Source organism: Mercurialis annua, linkage group LG4 (assembly GCF_937616625.2).
Source record: "Mercurialis annua linkage group LG4, ddMerAnnu1.2, whole genome shotgun sequence".
In the NCBI taxonomy this organism is placed as follows: Eukaryota; Viridiplantae; Streptophyta; class Magnoliopsida; order Malpighiales; family Euphorbiaceae; genus Mercurialis; species Mercurialis annua.
Genome location: NC_065573.1, coordinates 20806589 through 20828718, shown reverse-complemented (window position 1 = coordinate 20828718; position 22130 = coordinate 20806589). Strand labels below are relative to the sequence as shown.

At 39.9% G+C, this 22130-nt stretch overlaps 2 protein-coding genes across 2 annotated transcripts in view; one reads left to right on the top strand and one right to left on the bottom strand.

Moving 5' to 3' along the window:
- LOC126677331 (uncharacterized) overlaps positions 1–22130 on the top strand; it is a 75931-nt gene that overhangs the window by 18902 nt on the left and 34899 nt on the right. The window lies entirely within an intron of this gene.
- LOC126679316 (uncharacterized) lies at positions 14841–16229 on the bottom strand. The gene has a single exon (XM_050374314.2). The coding sequence runs from the start codon at positions 16107–16109 to the stop codon at positions 15231–15233; it is 879 nt and encodes a 292-aa protein (XP_050230271.1). The 5' UTR covers positions 16110–16229; the 3' UTR covers positions 14841–15230.

Genomic DNA, 22130 nt, shown 5'->3' with positions numbered 1-22130 from the left:
CATAGACAAATGGATAATACTTGATCTAGAATTGGCAATTAGTTTGAGAAAAATAATGTTTGAAGGTAAGTGTATATGATTAATAAATATGGAAAATAGTAAAGCCAGAAGGCAAATAGTTGTGTTGGATTAAAGAGATAAATTAAGGCATTGCAAGTGAGTCAAATTCGGCAACTCGGTGCAAATCTGAATAAGGAATTTAGAATCAAAATTTGTAGGTAAAAGTTCCTTTTTACCAGTCGAGAAATTCATTTTTCAATTACTTCAATTCAAAGCTAAGGAAATTTCAAGAACATGCATACAAAAATATATAGGTTTGAGCATAATTTCTCTACTTTTGGACTAAATGTTACTTCTCATTTTCTTTCCATAAGAAAAAAAATACCAGTATGTCACAAGAACAAACCAATGAAACCATAAACCCAAAATCCGGTTGGTTAAATTATTGAACCCACCATAAACCCAAAATCCGATCGGTTTTTGAACTCCAAAAAATCAAACTGAAATGAAGAAAAAATTTGGTCTGATTCAGCCGGTAACCAATATATATAAGATAATGTAAAAAATCACAAGGAGTCGGTTTTGGTTTAGTGTAAACGCGCACGACCCTTTCACAAAGTTGATTTTTGCAGTTTTTTTATAAAAGAAAAAAGATAATATATTGCAAAAATGGAGTTGCTAGGATTGAGACCTAGGCCTATACTCTTTCTAAGGTCAAGATTTACCATTATGATAGTCAAATTTATATAAAAAAGAATTTCGGTTTTTGGTTCGGTTTGATTGAATAAAAATTAAATCCAACCAAACCGAAGAAAATAATAACCCAACCAAACTATTTTTTCAGTTCGGTTCAAAAATTTGATTTCGATCGGTTCTTACATACCCCTAATACCGCATAAGCATTCATCATTTTGTATTTTAATCAACTACAGACTGACTTATAGCTATAAATATTTTGTATTAGAGAGAAGGACCATTCTGGTCCAAAAAATTATCCTGAAATCAAATAGATTCAATTTTACTATTCAAGTTAAAATAATCAAATTTCTTAAAAAAAATAGGTCAAATAGATTCAACTTTAAATAAGAAAAACTATATTAATGGTGTGTGAACTTTTCTAAATCTTCTATTCCGGTATTTGTAATTTATTTCTTTCAAATCAATGTTAAAATGTATCAAACAAGTGTTTTAAGCTATTTTTCGGTCAACAATATGCTAAAAGAAAAAATAATTCTCATTTTTACTTAAATTTATGCATCATATTAGTATAAAATGATGATTGTGTGTGCAATAATACATGCTCTCAGAGACTGTCATTTTGTTAGAGGTATGTGGCTGATCTCTCCCTTAAACGTCCGAGTTAATAAATGGTCGCACCTATGTTTTGAAGATTGGATTATCTTTCTGTTTGCACCGGCCCAGTGGAATCAATATAAAGCTGGGTGGCATTTTGGCCCATGACCAGAAAAGGTGTTTTGAATGGGCTCATTAAGGGATTTTAGCCCAACAGGAGCTATATTTATTTTTAGCCTTTTAATTAGTTTTTCTTCATTAAATAAGAGATAGAATCTCATTAGAATTAGGATTCTTTATTAGGGTTTGTTCCCTATAAATAGTCAGTAGTATTGTATTATTTTGGGTATCAACACATCATTAATCAAAAACCAAAGCTCAGGCTTTTTATCCCAATCTCCGGATTGAATCTTAGTTTAGGAGTAGAATTGACATTAATCTCGCTTGGATCTCAGGATTCCCAGATTAATACTGTTAGTTTAATCGAACGACGGCGACGTCATTCACAATTTGAACAACGTTACTTGAATTCGAGTTACGTCACTTGAATTAGGGTTACGTCATTCAAATCCTGTTTACCTCATCTTGAATCATACCGGTTAAAGCATCAGTACCTAAAGTTACCCATTAATAAATTCAAAGGTTTGAGCAAGGTGAAAATCTAGCGAACATTTTTTGGCGACTCCACTGGGGACAGTTTATGGTCAGCACAAAAACCGGAGTTTTTCCAGACGATTACAGGGAAACTCAGTCTCAAAGCCGAGCGAAACTTCAAAGGAAATTCGGAGAGATAGAGCAACCAGATCCAGAGATCATTACCGTCATGGCTAAGGGCGATAAGCAGTCACAGAGCAAAGGGGTTCAGAACACTATACCCGATGTGACTTCTGTAAGCAACAAATCCATGGAAGGCGATGACGTGGAGAAGGAGTTCGACGAATTTTCCCGAGAAATACCACCCACTCGCCCGTCGCTATCTAGGGCCGATTTTACCATAATGAGAGACGAAATAGCTCAGGAAAATCGGCAGATGTTTGACGGGGCGATGCAACAGATGTCCAACGCTTTCAAAGGAATGTTGGCCGACCAGGCGGTCGTTCAGCAGTCGATCGTGAAGAATTTGAACAACTTGACAAGTTCAATGGACAATCTGGGGAAGATCTTTTCGGGACAATCAGTGACCGATCAGAATCACCGAAGGGCCGATTATACCTCGACAACGCAGAGAAATGGCGGTCTCGGTAGTTCGGCCGATGCAGGGCAATCACCAAGTAAAACCGGTTTCGCTTATGGATCGGTACGATTGTTAACTCGCCCAGAAGGAGACACAGGTGTTAGGACCGATCCTTCTTCGTCAGGAGCTGGGCGATTTCACATGGGCGATCAGCCATCTCCAGGAGCCGGGCGATTCCAAGGGGGCGATGGTACTGGTACCGGAGCGACTCGATACCAAGGCAACGACCAGTTGCCAGGGCAACAATACCCAAACTTGCAACCGCTACAGGATAATCCCTACGGTAGCGACAACGCCCCCATGGGAGAAAACAATTTATACAATCGGGGGCAGTTGCTAGATGAACTGGAGAAATTAGGGGTCGACGTCAGGCCAATGCCTCGGCCGTCGTACATGAAGCCATACCCGGATTGGATCGACAAACTGTACCCATTCCCTAGGGGGTACAAAGTGCCCGAATTTAGTTTATTTTCAGGAGAAGAGAAGAGCCAATCCACGGTGGAACACATTGCGCGATTTTCTGCCCAATGTGGAGAAGCAGGGGCCCACGACTTTTGGAAACTACGGTTATTTGCCAGCTCTCTCACCAAGGTGGCGTTCACATGGTACTCTCACTTATCGCCCAACTCGATCGATACGTGGAAAGACCTGGAAATAAAATTCCACGAAGAATTTTACAGAGCACCACCAGATGTTACCTTGGCCGATCTCGCAAGGATTTCGCAGCTGCCCAGCGAATCCGTCGAAAAATACATCGGCCGCTTCCGGAATTTAAGGACGAGGTGCATGACGCACATATCTGAGGGGGATTGCGTACCGATGGTCGTAAAAGGGATGAATTTCGCGATGAGGGAACATTTCGAAGGTCATCGATTTAGGGACTTGTTCGAGCTCACCAACAGGGTCACGGGTTACGAACGATTACTCCAGGAGAAGGAACAGAGGCGAGGTTCTTCGAAAGGCACCTATTACCGCGATCAGTTAGAAGTGGCCGTCATCTCCGATAGTGAGGGCGATTCATCCGATGATGAGATATGTATGGCCGAATTCCTCGGAAAGAAACCAACGGAATGCGCAGCGTTAAGGAAGCCAGGATATGTGAAGAAAAATAAGATGGCGGTCATCCAAAAGGAATATTCGTTCGACTTGACGAAAGCCGACGATATATTTGACGCTTTGCTAAAAGACGGGCAAATCTCCCTATCTGAGGGTCATGTGTTGCCAACAAGCGAGGAACTGCTGGGCAAGGACTACTGCAAATTCCATAACTCATGGAGACACAACACCAATAATTGCGTGGTGTTCAGAAACGTAGTCCAGAAAGCAATAACGGAAGAGAAATTGTTGTTCCCGTCAAGAAGGGAGGCCGATGCGAAATGCGTCTCGATTAATTTGATTCGGCCCAACTTAGACCAAGTATTGGGTATCGGGAAAGTTTTAGAGAAATGGAGTGCCAAGAGACCTCGACAGAGGGTAGCGGTGAATGATGCAGTAGGGCAACGTCAAGTGACCAAACCAGTTACGTCAGAGCCGATTTGCCAACATTGCCAGCACTGCCAGAAACGCCCTGAGACCAAGTACGTACGAAAATCGGTCAGAGCAAATCCAAAAACTTTTAAACCAAAGTCCCCCACCAAGGAGTGGCAACAGCACATGCCATCCGGACAGAATGGGAGGTCGGTTTTTAAAAGGGTGTTCAGGCCAACGGAGGAGACCCCTCGTATGACCAAGACACAAAAGAGACGGATGCAGAGAATGCGACAGGAGTCGCGACTGATCGCCGCAGGACCAGAATCGGCACCAGGGAGCCGAGTCCCAGTTAAAAATCGGTTGACCGATGCTGCACCTCCTTCCGGGACGAAAAGACCGATTCAAGAAAGACTGGGGGCACCAGAAGAAGATTTGGACGCAGAACAGGGCAGACATAGTCGGTCCGAAACCGAGCCCTTTGAGACACCGAAGCGAAAGCTAAGGAGGGTTTGGGTGGAAAAGAAACGACATCAGGATAATGGCTTACCTTCCCAAACGCACGCAAGAAATGAAAAATCGCCCACCAGGGACATGCGATCTTTCAGGGACGTAGTCCTGAGTCACGCAGACGGCCAGTTGAAGGCCTGGGTGCCCGTGAAAAAAGAGTTGGTCGTTGTTCACCAAGACGGGCAGCTGAAAGCATGGATTCCTAAAAATGATAACCGAAAAGAGGTCCAAGTAGTTACTCTTCCGGATTCATTCAGGAATAAGCCGGGGCAGAAGTCGATTTTAGACGGGGATGTTATAATCCCGGACGAGAATAGTGTGGATGCGTCGGCAGTTGTGTCTCTAAGCAAACCACCAGCACGAATGACAAGGCACATAAGGCCGTTGTACATCAAAGCCGAAGTAAATGGCGTCGCCATTGGAAGGGTTCTAATCGACAACGGCGCGGGAGTAAACATCTTGCCTTCCCGGATGCTTAAGAAGTTCGGTATCGAACGCACCCAGCTGGAGACCACCGACGTTTATATGACAGACTTCGCCGGAGGCGAGACCCCCGCCGAAGGGTACATCACCCTTAAGATAAAGGTGGGCCGAGTAGAGACCGAAGAAGGTTTCTTCGTTGTTAATGCCAGGAGTAATTACAATGTGCTACTCGGCCGAGACTGGATCCATTCCAATATGTGCATCCCATCAATCATGCATCAGATGCTGATACTATGGCGAGAGGCTGGAGAGGCCGAGATAGTGCAGGGTGATCCGAGCCCTTTCGGCGAGGATAGCAACGTTCTAGAAGCCATGATGTATGACGAGCAAGTAAGGAACATCCAATCTCTAAGTCATCGAGATATCAAAAGTCCCAGGATCCTTATCAACGCGGATCGGCCTGCAGACGTTACCCTCGGGGGCAACGGCCGATCTACGATCTTGCAACATTCTGATGGATAGACGACATACAGAGTTGCGAAGAAAGGTTCTTGACTTAGCACTCAGTTTCGGAGTGTTATCCGCGGAATGCATATACGAGGATCAAGATCAAGCCCCAACTGGTACCTTGAGAATAGAAGATCTCAAAATAGCCACCGGAAAATTGGGGGACGATCCAGCCCAGGTTCAAGATACGCTCTTGGAAGTTAATTTAGGCTCGGAATCGTCACCAAAACCGATATTCATCAGCGCAAACCTCGGCGCCACGTTTAGAGACGAGCTGATTGCGCTCCTTCGGGAATATAAGGATTGTTTCGCTTGGTCGTATGCAGACATGCCGGGTCTGGACAAATCAATCGCCGAACATAAGTTGCCTCTGAAAGATGGCTTCCGACCATTCAGGCAGCCTCCTAGACGAATGTCAAAAGAGGTCGAGGAGTTGATCAGAGAAGAGATCAATCGGCTTAAAGAGGCGCACTTCATACGGGAGGCTAAATACACAGAATGGTTATCCAACATAGTGCCCGTCATGAAAAAGAACGGCAAGCTGCGAGTATGCGTCGACTTCCGGAATTTGAACCTAGCGACACCCAAAGACGAATATCCGATGCCGGTAGCTGATATGCTGATTGACGGTGCTGCCGGACACAACATCCTTAGTTTTCTAGACGCTCATTCTGGATATAATCAAGTGCCGATTCACGAAGCTGATATCTCAAAAACCGCTTTTCGATGCCCAGGGCCGATTGGTGCTTATGAATGGATTGTGATGCCCTTTGGTTTGAAGAACGCCGGAGCAACTTACCAACGGACCATGAACAAAATGTTCGAAGGTTTAGCATGTCTGGAGGTGTATATCGATGACGTTGTCGTAAAATCGCCGAGCGACGCGGCTCACCTGGCCGATCTGAAACAGGGCTTTGAGCGGATCCGAAGCAACGGTTTGAAGATGAATCCATTAAAATGCGCTTTTGGTGTATCGGCAGGAAATTTCTTGGGTTTCTTGGTTCACCAGCGGGGGGTAGAGGTAGACAAAAATAAAGCAAAAGCGATAATCAATGCTGAACCACCAAAAACCAAGAAACAGCTACAGCGGTTGGTCGGACAGATAAACTTCCTAAGGCGCTTCATTTCAAACACAGCAGGCCGATTACGCAGTTGGAGCGTATTGTTGAAGGGGAATGATAATGAGAAGTTTGTATGGACCCCTGAACAACAACAAGTGTTTGACGAGCTGAAAGCATACTTAGTAAAACCGCCGATTATGATGCCGCCAAAGCCAAATCAGCCTTTGTTACTGTATATATCGGCAGCTCCCCAATCTTTGGGATGTATGCTTGCACAGGAAGACCAAGGCGTGGAAAGATCGGTCTACTATCTCAGTAGAGCCTTGACCGATACTGAAACACGATACTCGGACATCGAGAAACTGTGCCTTTGCTTATATTTCACTTGCTGCAAGTTGAGATATTACATGTTGCCAGTGGTGGTTTATGTCCTAGCACAAACCGACGTCATAAAATACATTCTATCCCGACCGTATCTTAGGAATCGGATGGGAAAGTGGGCGGTGGCAATGTCAGAATTCACGCTCGTGTATGTGCCTCAGAGAGCAGTTAAGGGACAAGTCCTTGCCGATTTTCTGTCGGATCACCCAGGAGTCAACATAAAAGAGGGAATCGGCTGCATGGAACTACATCCTTGGAAATTGTGGTTTGACGGATCAAGAACAGAAAAGGGTGCCGGAGCAGGAATCGTCATTATCTCGCCCTCGGGGGCACGGTTTACAATGTCTTGTTCTTTGGCATTCAAGTGTACCAACAACCAAGCCGAGTACGAAGCTCTCATTTTAGGCTTAGAAATCTTGATGGAGCTGGGGGCAAAATCGATCCAAGTCTGGGGTGATTCGCTGCTAGTGATAAAACAAGTCTCCGGAGAATACAAGTGCGAGTCGGAACTTTTGATCCGATATTGCAACAAGGCTAAGCATCTTATTGGCGGTTTCTCGGATACATGGTTAGAATACACGGAGAGAAGCGATAATATGGAGGCAAATGATCTCGCCCAACACGGTAGTGGTTACAAACCTTGTTACGAGTATGAGGCGATCCGGCGAGATACGCCAAACTTGGTAACAGGAGACGATGCGGTGTACAAAGCAATCCATTCCGTGTACCAGTTGGATTTTTCGACAGATTGGAGGAAAGAGATAACTAAATGGCTTGAATCGCCAGATATGTCCAACAGAAGGTTACGAACTCTGGCTTTCAACTATATAGTTCTAGCCGATGAATTGTACAAAAAAGGGAGCGACGGTTTGCTATTTAGATGCATCGGCCCGAAAGAGGCAATGTTGGTCATGGCCGAAGTACACGAGGGAATCGCCGGTGCACATCAGGCTGGTCCGAGAATGCGATGGCTGATCCATAAATACGGGTTTTATTGGCCTAAAATGGAGCAAGATTGTATCCGATACTCCCAAGGATGTGAGGCATGCCAAAAGTGCGGTCCTGTTCAGCACGTTCCTGCCGAGATGCTACACTCGATAGTTAAGCCTTGGCCATTCCGAGGATGGGCTGTTGATTTAATTGGCAAAATATACCCGTCATCGTCAAAAGGACACACGTTTGTGATTGTCGCGACCGATTACTACTCTAAATGGGTTGAAGCCATACCTTTGAAATCACCGAGTCAAGAATCGGTCATAAAGTTTTTCAGAGAATACATTATCCTGAGGCATGGGTTACCAGAAACTATTACTACGGACCAGGGAACTATGTTCACTGGAAGTGAGATAACCGATTATGCAAAGGAGATGGGCTTCAAGTTGATACGTTCCACCCCGTACTACGCACAAGCAAATGGCCAAGCCGAGGCGACTAACAAGGCGATTAAGGGCATCATTCAGAAGATGATAGAAGACAACCCAAAACAATGGCATCAGTTATTAACTGAAGCTGTTTGGGCAAACCGCACAAGCCAAAAATCGGCAACGGGCACTACACCTTTCAAACTTGTGTATGGGCACGATGCGATGCTACCTATGGAGTTGACGATAGCGTCTACGAGGCGAAAGATGCAGCACGTCTTGACGAAGGCCGACTATCACGATAAAATGGTTCTTGAAGCTTTGGACTTAGATGAGGAGCGATTATTGGCACTCGACCACTTAGAAGCTCAGAAGAGAAGAGTAGAACGAGTTTACAACAAACGTGTCAAAAGTAAGAGTTTCCAAATAGACCAGCTCGTTTGGAAAGTCATTTTGCCCATTGGAGCAAAAAAGGAAGGACTAGGAAAATGGTCTCCGAACTGGGAAGGACCATACAAAGTTGTCCGAATATTGGGTAACGGTGCATATATACTCGCTGACATGGATGGTCGAGTCCATGACCGATCCATTAACGCACAGTATTTGAAGAAGTACGTCCCGAGCTGCTGGGAAGGAATTGACAGACGCATCTTCGAGAAGTAAGAAAGGTAATTTTCACGAAATCGGACTCTTGACCGATGGGTTGACGGTACGGAATCGATAATCGGAAGCAGAGCCGATTCACATTATTTAGGCTTAACTTGTAATTTGTACTTGCATTAGACATATATGAACTTCGGAACACCAGCCGATTTTATTTTGTCAATTAGCACTGGCACCTTTGTGGGTAATAATCGGAAATATAGCCGATTAGAATATATAAAGTTGCCAATCATTAGTGTTGGGACCGTGTAATTTATACTTGCATTGAATAAAATTTCGGAAACTACAGCCGATTTTCCTCAAACCGATACCTGTTTGAAGTATGGTCAATCGGAATGCTAGCCGATTATCGTTACACTTAAAAATAGTATGACCAATCGGAACGATAGCCGATTATTATGCTTACGAGAATAAAATGTGCTGGTAATATGTGCGATTCGGAACAAAATAAATATGACCAAAAGACGTTAAGTTTCGGAAATAAAACCGATTTAAAAATGCCCATTAAAGAAAAATGTCTCAACGAAATATACACACGATTCCAAAAATATGGAAAATTGTTCAGGAGTTACAAAATTAGCCAAAATGGCTGAACAAATCGCCCATGGTGCTGCGAATCTCAGAAAGCTTTTTGACAGCTTCCGAATATCTTTTTTCAGCACTCGCCAATTTCTTCTTCAGCTGATTACGGCGATCCTTCAGGTCAGCACCTTGAGAGATGAAGTCATCAAGTTGTTGCTCTAAAGGGGCAGCGATGTCCTCTTCAGCTTTGAGCTCCCCTTGAAGCGCCTCAATCTTAGACTTCAGCTCATCCATCTTGGAAGTGTGAGGAGCGAGTTGGTCTGAGGTCTTCTTCGCCTTTGACCTGAGGGAACCAAATTCATCATCAAGCTTACGCTTGGTCTCCAGCGATTGCTCATAAGAAGATCTGGCGGGAGCAGCCTCGGCATAGGTCTTGGTCAAGTTTGGAAGATCCTTGACGACATTGGCGATGGTTTCCTTCGCTCTCTCGGTGACCTTACTCTCATCCTTCACCAAGAGAAGCGCTTCCAGGGACGCCTTCAGGGACTTCGCCTCATCTTCATCGCCCAACAATTGCACTCCCTTTGCCTTCATCGCAGCCAGATTGTTGAGGTGCACATCCACATCGGCTTCAGAACCACCAGTCTCGGACTCCTCTGAACTAGAAGAACTCTCGGTAGAGCCTTCAGCATCACTCTCCGAGTCAGAATCAAAAGCCAGGAGTTTCGTCTGCCGAAGAGAGAATTAGTACATGTCGTTATTACACTTAAACGAATGTGATAAAAGGGAAAAATACCTTCAAAGCTTCGGTACGAGTCATATCTGGCTTTGAGCTGGAAGGGCGAGAAACTGAGACGGTCGCCGTCGCCGAAGTAGAAGCAGGCGATACCAGAGGAGCAGAGCGGTCAGCCGAACTCCCACTCATTTTGATGGAAATCTTGGTGGTATTGGCTTTCTTGGAAGTATCGGCCTTTGTTGGTTTCGGAGCAGAGACCTCTGTCTTTTTCGGCAGTTTGGTGCTGACCGATTTCATTTCTTGATTGGCGGCCGATTTTGTTATAACAGGTTTCTTTCCAGCTCTCTTCCTCTTCAGAGGTTGTTCATCTTCTTCTTCCTCCTCATCCATGAAGATCGCCCCGTCTATCTCCGCCTCTACTTCTGCGATATAGAAAGGCGATTTTAAGATAAAATTATATTGAAGTGGCAGTTGTAAATTTTTCTAGTGCTTACCTGCGGGAATCTTCAGTTCCTCAACAAGAGAGGCGATGTCCTTACAGTTACCTGGCACAAAATAACCAGTAAATGTTACCTTGTTAGGGCGAGACTTTGGCTTTTTATCGGCTAACATATATTCAGAGTCTGGGACTAAGGGTGCTTTATATGAGAAGGAAGGGCGAATATACTGTTGGAAGATGGGGTAAGGACGATGCCGATATTTTTTCTCCCATACTTTCCTCCATTTGAGTATGTATTTTCGCCAAGCTTCTCTTCTATGGTTTTCCATTTTTAAACTAAGAAGGGGGCGATTGTTGGGTTCGTATTTGAATTTGTAAAAGCGTTCAAATTTAATAAGTTCAAGGCGATGCTCGTAGTTACCTTTCCTTTTCTTCGGCTGCGGAACCTGTAAAAGAAAAACATCGGCGTGAGTACGTTTTCGCTTTGTTTCAGGCAACTGAAAAATATTCAACTTAAGGATATCCTCTGCCGATAGTCCGAAATTGATGCCGATCACGATTTCCCACCACTCTTCGAACTCATGTGTAGAGGATGGGTTTCCGTCTGGTATAGGTAGCTCGTCGGGCGATGGCAAATAACCCTCGTGGAGTTGTCCAAGGAATGCTATGTGACGCGATGTGGGCAGTGCGGGGCGATCAGAACCATATTCGTTGCGGTCTATCAGAAAAGGGCAGGGAATCGCCTGTGTGTAGCCGAACTGTCTTGATAGATAATTGGGGCAGTAAGCCTCTGACCCACTGTGTTTGAAGCTATTGCCGATCATGAGGTTGCGGCTGATCAGTGAATTGCTCCAGTTGTCCCACCACTTAGAGTGGAGTTCTTCGTCTATATCAGAGTCTTCGGTTATTTCCCAGCCATAAGATATCCACTTGGGAGGATATTTGATGTTTAGAACAGGGCACCATGGATTTGGCGATTGCTCACGAGTCTCTAGGAAGTAGCCGATTACTTCTTTGAGGTGCGGTAAGATTGCAACTCCTTGGAATACTGTATAACCGAAGCATTCGTCTGAGGTTCGTTCTGGGAGTCTGACGATGTCAGGAAAGTACATGAACATCCACGCTTGGATTATCCACATCGGCCCGCTAGGACAGCGATGCGTCTTTACCTTGGCGTTTTTGATCATGCTATGGAGACATCTGTAGACTGATCCAAGAATGAACTCTCCCATGTTCAGGGGATGACCTTCGGCTAGGGCAACGGCGATACGGAGGCATTCTTGCGTGACTCTGAAAGAAGCTGGGCAAATGATGAATTTGGCGAGGAAATATGCCAGGAAGGCGATGTGTTCGTTGGCGGTTGGAGGTTGATTGTTTTGACCGATGTTTTTGTCCAAGAAATGTTTGAAGCTTTTGGCAGATTTTTCAGGACCTAGGTGAAGATTTGGGGATGTCTGGCAATTGAGAGGCGATATTCTAATGCCAGTGATATTTACATTGAACATAAACGCCAGGTCTAACAAAGTTATGGACATCGGTCCTCGCCGGAAGCAGAAAGTGTTGGTGGTATCGGACCAGAAGAGTGAAGCTCCGAAGCAGTAGTGCTTGGCGATTGGAAAGGTGTTTTGGCTGATTCCAATAAGGTCATATAGACCTATTGCTTTCCAAACATCGCCATAGTAACCATGGAGTCGCAAGATCCAATTCTTGTAATCGGCGTTGGTACTGGGCCAGTTTTTGAAGGTTTCCCCGGTCCACACAGACGAATAGTGGAGTTCAGAGAAGCGAGGGGGAGCATGATCTGGAAAGGGGACGGCGGTTTCACAGAGTTCTGAAGGAGTGGTGAGAATCGGACCTACGGAGTATCGGCTATCTTCTAATTCTGTAATTACCTCAAATGCAGTCGATGGAGCGGTAGAGCGAACTACGGCGAGTTTCTCAGTTGCTTGAAGAGCGGCTTGTTCTTGTTGAGCCATGATGATGGGACGATCTGAGTTGAAGAGTAGGCGATTAGGGTCTAAAGAATCGGCTAGGAGTCAATGGATTTGAGAGAGTTTCGGGAGTCAAAGATTCAGGTAAATCCGAAAAAGGAAAGTGAAAGATATTTTATACCTTGGAAGAAAAGGGCGGTTACTTGAAAAGTTTTACCACATGGGCCGAAATAGTGACAGCGCAGCCCACTTTGGTATTGAGGCCGACAATAACAAGCCCAAAGTTTAAACCTTAGGCTTGTTGGGGGCATTGTTTGCACCGGCCCAGTGGAATCAATATAAAGCTGGGTGGCATTTTGGCCATGACCAGAAAAGGTGTTTTGAATGGGCTCATTAAGGGATTTTAGCCCAACAGGAGCTATATTTATTTTTAGCCTTTTAATTAGTTTTTCTTCATTAAATAAGAGATAGAATCTCATTAGAATTAGGATTCTTTATTAGGGTTTGTTCCCTATAAATAGTCAGTAGTATTGTATTATTTTGGGTATCAACACATCATTAATCAAAAACCAAAGCTCAGGCTTTTTATCCCAATCTCCGGATTGAATCTTAGTTTAGGAGTAGAATTGACATTAATCTCGCTTGGATCTCAGGATTCCCAGATTAATACTGTTAGTTTAATCGAACGACGGCGACGTCATTCACAATTTGAACAACGTTACTTGAATTCGAGTTACGTCACTTGAATTAGGGTTACGTCATTCAAATCCTGTTTACCTCATCTTGAATCATACCGGTTAAAGCATCAGTACCTAAAGTTACCCATTAATAAATTCAAAGGTTTGAGCAAGGTGAAAATCTAGCGAACACTTTCTTATGGAGTCTTTGAGCAAAGATGATAGGCAAACATTTAGAGGGATGTAGTTTCGGCTATATTTATAAAACCAGAAATGGTTTATCTCATTCGTTAGTTAGATGGGGAATACAATATGAGACTGATTTTGTTTCTGAGAGAGTTATTCATATCTCTAACAAAAAAATTGAATTGTCTGATTTTATGTTGCAATAAAATCTCCCCTATTTTCTAAAAAAAAAAAAAGTTGAAATATTGATATGAAAGAAATAAAAGTCCAGACACAGAAATAGAAGATTTGAAAAGTTTTAAACACCAATGGTGTAATTTATCCCTTTAATAGAATTTTGAATTCATTTGATATGGAATTATAAATTTTTGGAGATGAAATTGAATCTTGTCTTTACAAACTTATAAATCAAAATGTTCTTTTTGTCTTGTGTATTATCTCGAATCTGAAATTCATATATGGAATCGTAATGTATCATCTATCACTAAACTACGACTGTTGAAATAGTTATAATAAATTAAAAGCTTTTGTGCATATTCTAATGAATAATTTTATCATCCAACTAATGCCTTCACAAATAGGTAATGTGATGGGTCCATTAATTAAATAGATTTGAAGAATAATACTATAGTTTATAGCGGAAATCAAGCATCTTGGCTGACCAAAATATTTGATGAATATACATGCTACTGATACGTATAAAAGTCTCTATCAAAAGAGAATTGGGCAAGTCAATACTGTAGCCAGCTGCACAATTGCCTCCATCGCATGAGTCAATAATGCCGATCGTCCTTCCAAGAATTCCTCGCATTTCAGTCTTATCTTACCCCACCATACCACAATTTGACGAACCCAAATACGAAATTAGATGATGTAATAGCTAATCAAACCAGATTATATATATTATTTAATTTTTGATTGGTTAGATCCATTAGTTTGTATATAAACAAATATGAAAGTTAACGTGTACCAATTCTCATACTTCTACTAATAATTAAAGAAAAATTTACACTTCTTTTATTTTTTATTTTATTTATTAAACTATTGATTGAAAATGATTTTGTATTTATCCAATAACTATGAACAATTTTATATCTAAAAAAATAAAATATATTTAATACGCAAAAGGATTGTAACACATGAATTAATTAATTGAAGATAAATAATTATTAATTATGACATCAATTAGTGTTCTAATAATTAAAATTAGATAGGTGATTTTCATTTCATTACGTCACATGGCACACGACTAAAGTCTCATAGTAAATTTGATTATAACTTTTTTTCAAAAAAACAATATGAACTTGATTAACCTCAGAGACCTTATTATCAATTCATGAAACTAACATTATACATTCTATAAGGTTAGAGTATTCAATTCATCCTATTTTATTTTTTTTTATGAATTCAATTCATCCTATTATATTGTAAAGGATTCAATATATAATATCTCAAAAAACAGTTCTATTCTATTTTTTACTTTTATTATGCAAACTAGCATCAAATTTTTTACACTCATATATTTACAAACCCTAACCGAATAGCTTCCAAAAACAACAAAATCTACAATCATACACCCAAAATAGCAAAACAAGATAACATACGCAAAGTTAAAAACAAGGGATAATAACTGTGTTTACCGCGCTAAATAGCAGACCGTTAATTCAACGTTGCCACGTCATTTCAACGACCTTTTGAAACAAACCCGGACCCACCTTACGAATTACCCAACAAGAACGCAACCAAATAATTGTCTCTTCTATTAGCTGGCCCCCACACTATTCTCCCCCGCCACACGAAATCGGAAACTCCCCATCTAACCGCTCTGATCAGGCCACGTCATTCAATCCATGACTCCGATTTCCTACCAGACGTAAACCGCTTCATCCCTCCCAAACCAACCGGCTCAGCACCGCCACCTGAATTAGCCGTAACGGGTTCAGATCCATCTCTGTCTTTCGCCGGTAACCGATCTCTGATATCACTAATTTTAACCGTCGTCGTTTTTGGACTTTTATGTTTTAGCGACGAATCTTTACCTTTTAGCCACGGTTCTTTTGTATTTTTCTTTGTAGAACTGAAAATTGCCCGGAAATTTGCCAAGAAACCGTTTCTTTGTTTTCTGTCTGGTTTATCTCTTTTATGAGTAGCTGCTGAATCATTTAACCGTCCAGATCGTTGTCTATGTTTTAATCTACGGTTCCGATCTCTCTTTGATCTTACTCTTCCCATGCAAGAAACCTTCGGCGAAGTCGGTTCGATCACCGAAGAACCAGATTTACCGGCGGAACCGGACCGCTTAGGAAACAATCGAGTATTTCCTGGTTTACAGTGACGCCGTGCGTCGATAAAACAAGAGTTTTGCGGCTTCGGCAGACCGAAAATTGACGCTTTTGATTTCAAATTAGAGAATCTCTGTGAATTCGAAGTTGAGTTAGGGTTTACGCTTTGATTCAAGTTCGTGGAATGAGAATTTCCCTTCGTTGAATCTTTACGATCGATAAACGCGTTGCGATCGAACCAGTCCAGCTCTGCATCTTTCGACAGCCAAAATGACTCAGGCGGAAAATCCGGCGGGACTTCTGGTTGATCAATTTCTTTGCTGTTGAGATTGTCGGCGGTGGTTGTGGTGGTGGCTAGGGTTTCACAGGCGACTTTGCTGTCGCAAGAAACGCCGGCGCAGGCTGAAACTAATGTTTCGAGATCCACTTGTGGCATCCTCTGTGTCAGATGAGGAAAAAAGACAAGAAGATTTGGTTTTGCGGAGATAAACGAAATTGGATATTTAGTTTAATTTTAGGGAGAGATTAATTGACGAAATGATGAAAAGAGTTGGGAGGAGTTTATAAAGGGAGAATTATGGGGGTGTGTTTGGACTTTTTTGGAAGAGATAATTGATAAATTCCAAGTTGTTGACTCTTGCTTGGATTTTAGGTGTAATTCTTTGGGTGAAAGTAAAATTAGGAGTTTTGTTGGGACTTTAAATTTATTGTTGTTAGTTATTTTAATAGATAACAAAATATTTATAAAAAAATAGTCATATTATATTTTCTAATTAAACTAATCAAAATTAAATCTAATCAAAGCTTCTAATATTCTTTAACTTCTTTTGAAATAATTATCTCACGTATGTAATGTGCCACGTCAAATATATAATAAATAAATAGATTAATAAATATTAAAATTTAGCTTATATCCACCATTATTGTTGGAAACAGAATTTCAGTATAAGTATGGTGGAATCGAGTCGTATAGGATCTGTTCTTCTGAGTGATTCTCGGAACTTGCCAAAGGCGAAAGTCTAATAATATCAATGCCCGAATTCACGAGACTCGCCATGTCTAAGGCTGAAGAGAGATTTGCCCGATCCCCAGCAAGACCAACTCACAGAGGATTCGGTCAAATATACGAAATCTACTCTAAAAGTGTGTCGTCAGAGACCTAATTACACAGAAAAGGAATAATATCTAGAAGACTGGATATACAAAATCACTTTCCTATTCAGAAGTAAACTCCTATCTAGGAAGATAAGTTTATTCAGGAAGACATTTCTAAATAAAATTCTTTTTGAATAAAGAATCCATTTCATATTCAATCACAAGCTGCTAAATAGGAATCACTTTTATATTTGAACTCTATAAGGTATTCCCTCATTACTATATAAGGAACTTGAGGTATGCATAAACACACAATTACATTCAATACGCTAAAATGCTGCTCAAAACCTAAACTGATTTCAGCATCAGAGAGTTAATCGGACAACCACCGTCTGATTGGTCATCTATCCTGTTTTGCGGGTTTAATCAAAGATTCAGAAGACAGACTCCATCAATTATGATTGTTGTCGACTTTACCACGATCGTTGATGCCACTTCTGATGTCGCCGTTGCCGTCTTTTGCTGCTAGTATACTAACTGAACCTTATATATGTTCGAATTATTCAAAGACTCTCTGAATGTTTTCTTTTTCAATTTGCAAATATCAAAATCAAAAAGTTAGTAGAATTTATTTTGATTAAATAACTATTTAACCAAACGTCAATACATTCTCTTTTGTCTAAATTCCAGCTACTGTTTATCTTGTTTTGATCCAATATTTTAGATTCTTATTCATTAATCATAAATAGATTTCGTAATATAATGTCAAAAATTATATTATGCTTATATAAAACTTCAACTTAATTGAGTTGAAGGTCAATTCAAGAAAGTCGAATAAAAAATGAACTAAGAGTACAACAAATGGAGAAAATTCACAAATTCTTAATGATTTGTGTAATAAAATACAACCTAAAGATTCATACTCAGGATAGCCACATTGTGAGCTCTACTCGTACTTGAAGAGATAATGGAAAAGGTGGTAACAGTAGAGGCCATGATGGCAACCATGGTGGTGGAATGGAGGTTTCTCGATAATATGTTGTAATACCCCGTATTATTTGATAGTATTTATTTTCGCGCGTGTCTAATTTTTATTAAGTAGGACCTCGAAAATAGTTATTAAATTCACGAGATGAATTTATAAGTGTGAAAATGTGATTTTGTGTGTGTTTTGCCTTAAGTTTAACTTTTGGCAATTTTATGTGTTAAATGTGAATTTTGCGATTTTACGCTAAAAATCGTCAAAATAATTATTTTAATTACTTTAAAGGCCCAAAAATATTTTAATTCAGCCCATATGTTATGATTTAATGTTTTTGAATATTTGAGAAACTTGAGTTTATTTTGCCCCTAGAGTTCGATTTAATTACAAGAATGCCATAATGGCAAACTTGTAAATAAATGAAACATGAAAGAATATCTAGACATTTCCATAAGCAAACTTGATGCCCAAGTTTCTTACTCATCTTCTTCATTTCTCTAGCATAATCCATTCTCCATTGTTGTGTGGGTGCCTAAGCTCTCAAATAAAAAAATAAAACACAAGTCCTAGATTTTTAACTTTACTCACAAAAGTTTCTTAATGAAAAACGTTGAGCATTTTCCGTAGATCGTTAATCTATCTTTGCATGTTGGATCAAGGTGAATTTCAAAGCTCAAATCTTAACTTTTATTTGCTGATGTTGAATGAACCATAGATACATGCTTAGGATGATTAAAACTTGTTGTTTAATGGTTGATTAGTTGGTTTTAATTGCTAGTTTGTTGGGTTTCGGTTTTAAAATAATTTTTCCGTGAAATTAAATTAATTATTTAAATTTTCTGGGCTGATCTAAATGGTGAGGTTAATATATGCTTTAAAGTGTGATTTTTGTGGATTAAAAATGTTAAATATTTCGGGTATTAATTTAATGATTTGGAGTTCGATTTTTAATAGTTTTAAAGGCTTAAAAATCACTTAAAAGGGGTAAATAAATGGATTTTAAATTTCTGGAAATAAGTTTGTTCATGGTTGATCTAAATGTTGGGTTGATGATGAATAAATGTTTAATGGTGAATTTTTAATGGTTTGTTAATCGGGTTTATTTTTTTTATAATTGTTTATTCGGTAAAAATTGTTTAATAAGGATATTTATGTCATTTTAATTTCTGGACAGACATTATTCATGAAAAATGTATGAAATATATATGTTGATTATTTATGGAATTTAATTGATTTAGTTGAGGTGTTTTGACGGATTAATAATCGGTTTTGATTATTAATTGTTTATACGGTTTTAAATTGTTAAAATTGTTAAAATTATGAAAAATAATTTATTTTAATTTTGGGGCTGCTGTTTTAATATGATAATTAAAATAAATATGTATTGGTAGATTTTTGGGTGATTAAAATTGTGTAAAAATGATTTTTGAACGTTTTAACGGTTTTTAAAGCTCATCGGAGTTTTACCAGAATCCGGTGACCTGAATTTGGTGACCGGAGTGATCAAAAAATAAATGGGATTCTGAGTTTGAGAGTTGATGATTTATTGAATTTGGTTGGGTTTGGACTTGATTGTCAAAATTTAAAGTTTAGGGGTTAAAATATAATTTTTAAAAAAAATAAAGGACCAACCTGTAATTTAACCATATTTCCAGATTATTGATGTATATAATATGATGTGAAATGATTTTTAGAATTATAAATGATTTTAATGATTTTTGGAAGATTTGAATGTTTTTGCCGAAAACTAGAGTTTTGGGGTTAAATTGTATTTTTCCAAATTTGAAGGGTTACATGGTATGTTAGCCAATATTTCCAGATTATATTTGTTAATAATCTGAGGTAAAATGATTTTGGGTATTTTAAGTAATTTTGTCGATATTAAAATTTATTGATTTACGAAAGGACCTAAATGGTCAATTTTGAAAAGTTTGAGGGTATTTTAGTATTTTAACCAAAAGTGGAATTTACGCTTATGTGGGGCTGTTTTAATAGATTTAAATAAATAACCTTGAAGTGGAAAGTATTGTTCTATATAAGGAAATATATTTTATATATTAAAGTATATTTATGAAAAATGATGAAATATTGAAATGGGTATTTATGAAAAATGGTTTTATGTGCAAAAAGAGATAAGTAAAGAAAAGTTACATGAATAAAATAAGTTGTGTACTTATTAAATAAGAAAGTATTTGGAGGTTAGAATTAATTAATTAAATTAAATTAAGATGGTATAGAGTTAATTCCAGAGTAGGATTTTATTAATTAAGAGAATTAATATTTTGATCCTAACTAGATTCGACAAGTTGTCGAGCTATCGAGTCGGAGGACCAAGGGAATTAACGGAGTTGTTTAAAGGAGCATTGACGGAGTAATACCGTAGTTAAACGGTTTCTGTGAGTACATGTTTTTACATTTCGGTATTCGTAAAGTTTCATATTTTAGTATACTATGTGATATGTGCGTTGCGGTGTTAAATGTTTACATGCCTTGTATGGATATATGTTTTATGTATATACTATATGTATATATTATTTTGATATACAAAGGCACACACATAATTTTAATAATTATTATGCATTTGCTTATGCTTGAATGTGTGTTACATCGGTTGGCTGTGCTATCGATGTCAGTTTATGTGTGTGTGTTACATCGGTTGGCTGTGCTATCGATGTCAGGATTGTGTGTGTGTGTTACATCGGTTGGCTGTGCTATCGATGTCAGGATTGTGTGTGTGTGTTACATCGGTTGGCTGTGCTATCGATGTCAGTTTAAGTGTGTGTGTTACATCGGTTGGCTGTGCTATCGATGTCAGGATTGTGTGTGTGTGTGTGTGTTACATCGGTTGGCTGTGCTATCGATGTCAGGATTGTGTGTGTGTGTTACATCGGTTGGCTGTGCTATCGATGTCAGGATTGTGTGTGTGTGTTACATCGGTTGGCTGTGCTATCGATGTCAGGATTTTGTGTGTGTGTTACATCGGTTGGCTGTGCTATCGATGTCAGGATTGTGTGTGTGTTACATCGGTTGGCTGTGCTATCGATGTCAGGATTGTGTGTGTGTGTGTTACATCGGTTGGCTGTGCTATCGATGTCAGGATTGTGTGTGTGTGTTACATCGGTTGGCTGTGCTATCGATGTCAGGATTGTGTGTGTGTGTTACATCGGTTGGCTTCGCTATCGATGTCAGGTGAATATGGTTGATCGGTTGGCTGTGCTATCGGTCCCATAATATTTTGTATGTGTGTGTGTGTGTATTAGATCGGTTGGCTGTGCTATCGGTCTCAGGTGAATATGGTTGATCGGTTGGCTGTGCTATCGGTCCCATAATATTGTGTGTGTGTGTGTGTATTAGATCGGTTGGCTGTGCTATCGGTCTCAGGTGAATAAGGTTGATCGGTTGGCTGTGCTATCGGTCCCTTAAGATTTATGTATGTTGTGGATATGGTTGATCGGTTGGCTGTGCTATCGGTCCCATAAGATTATGCATGTATGATGTGTTGATAAGTTTCGCCATCAATGTAGATGGACGAATTTAAGAAATGTGGTTTAATTTAAAGGTCAACGTATATGGTTGACATTCTTTGATATTGAAGTCTTGATTGAAATATGTTATGTGTGAGCTCAGGCTTCAATTGTTTTAAAGATGTTTTCAAAGGATTTCGAAAATACATAAAGTTATTTTAAATATAAAACGGTTTTTAACTTTATGAAATATTTATTTGTAACGGCATGAACTCACCAGTATATCTGACCCACGTTGTGGAATTATTTTTCAGGAAAGCTGGTCCGATTTTGATGAAGGCTTCCGAACGTTTATTTCTCGGAAGTCTACTTTGATAAAAGACTGTAAAGAAGGTTTTAAGTTCTAGTTGTCCGCAGTAGACTAGTATAGTCTTATTGTATTTAAATGTTTTAAAGCACATTTAAAACTCTGATGTTTTATCTCATCAGTTATTTAATAAATGTGTCATACGTCTCTTTTAAAAGCGAAAAATTTATAGTGTTTTTCAGGCTTGCTACGGGTTTCGGAGCAACCACTCCCATTCCCTAGCGCCGGTCTCGACTCGAGATTTCGGGTCGTGACAAAGGTGGTATCAGAGCAGTTGGTCCAGTTACCTCTGCTAATATGGGAATTGAGTGCAGTTGGTCAGAGATACCATTGCTAGTCTGTGTAGATGTTGTGTTACCTAGGAGCAATATACAATGTCACTAGGCTAAGTTAGGAATTACTGCGGATTATAGGATTTCCAGTCATGTCTTTTAAACGTTTTCATCGGTTTTTCAAATGTTTTTCAAAACGTCCTGTCCTATGTGTGGTGTCAGGATATGTGTTAGGTATGTGTGTTAGCACAATATATGTTTGTGGGTACTCGAGTAA

Excerpts from the sequence above, each read along its gene's own strand:
- LOC126679316 (XM_050374314.2), bottom strand. The coding sequence starts at position 16,109 with ATGCCACAAGTGGATCTCGAAACATTAGTTTCAGCCTGCGCCGGCGTT.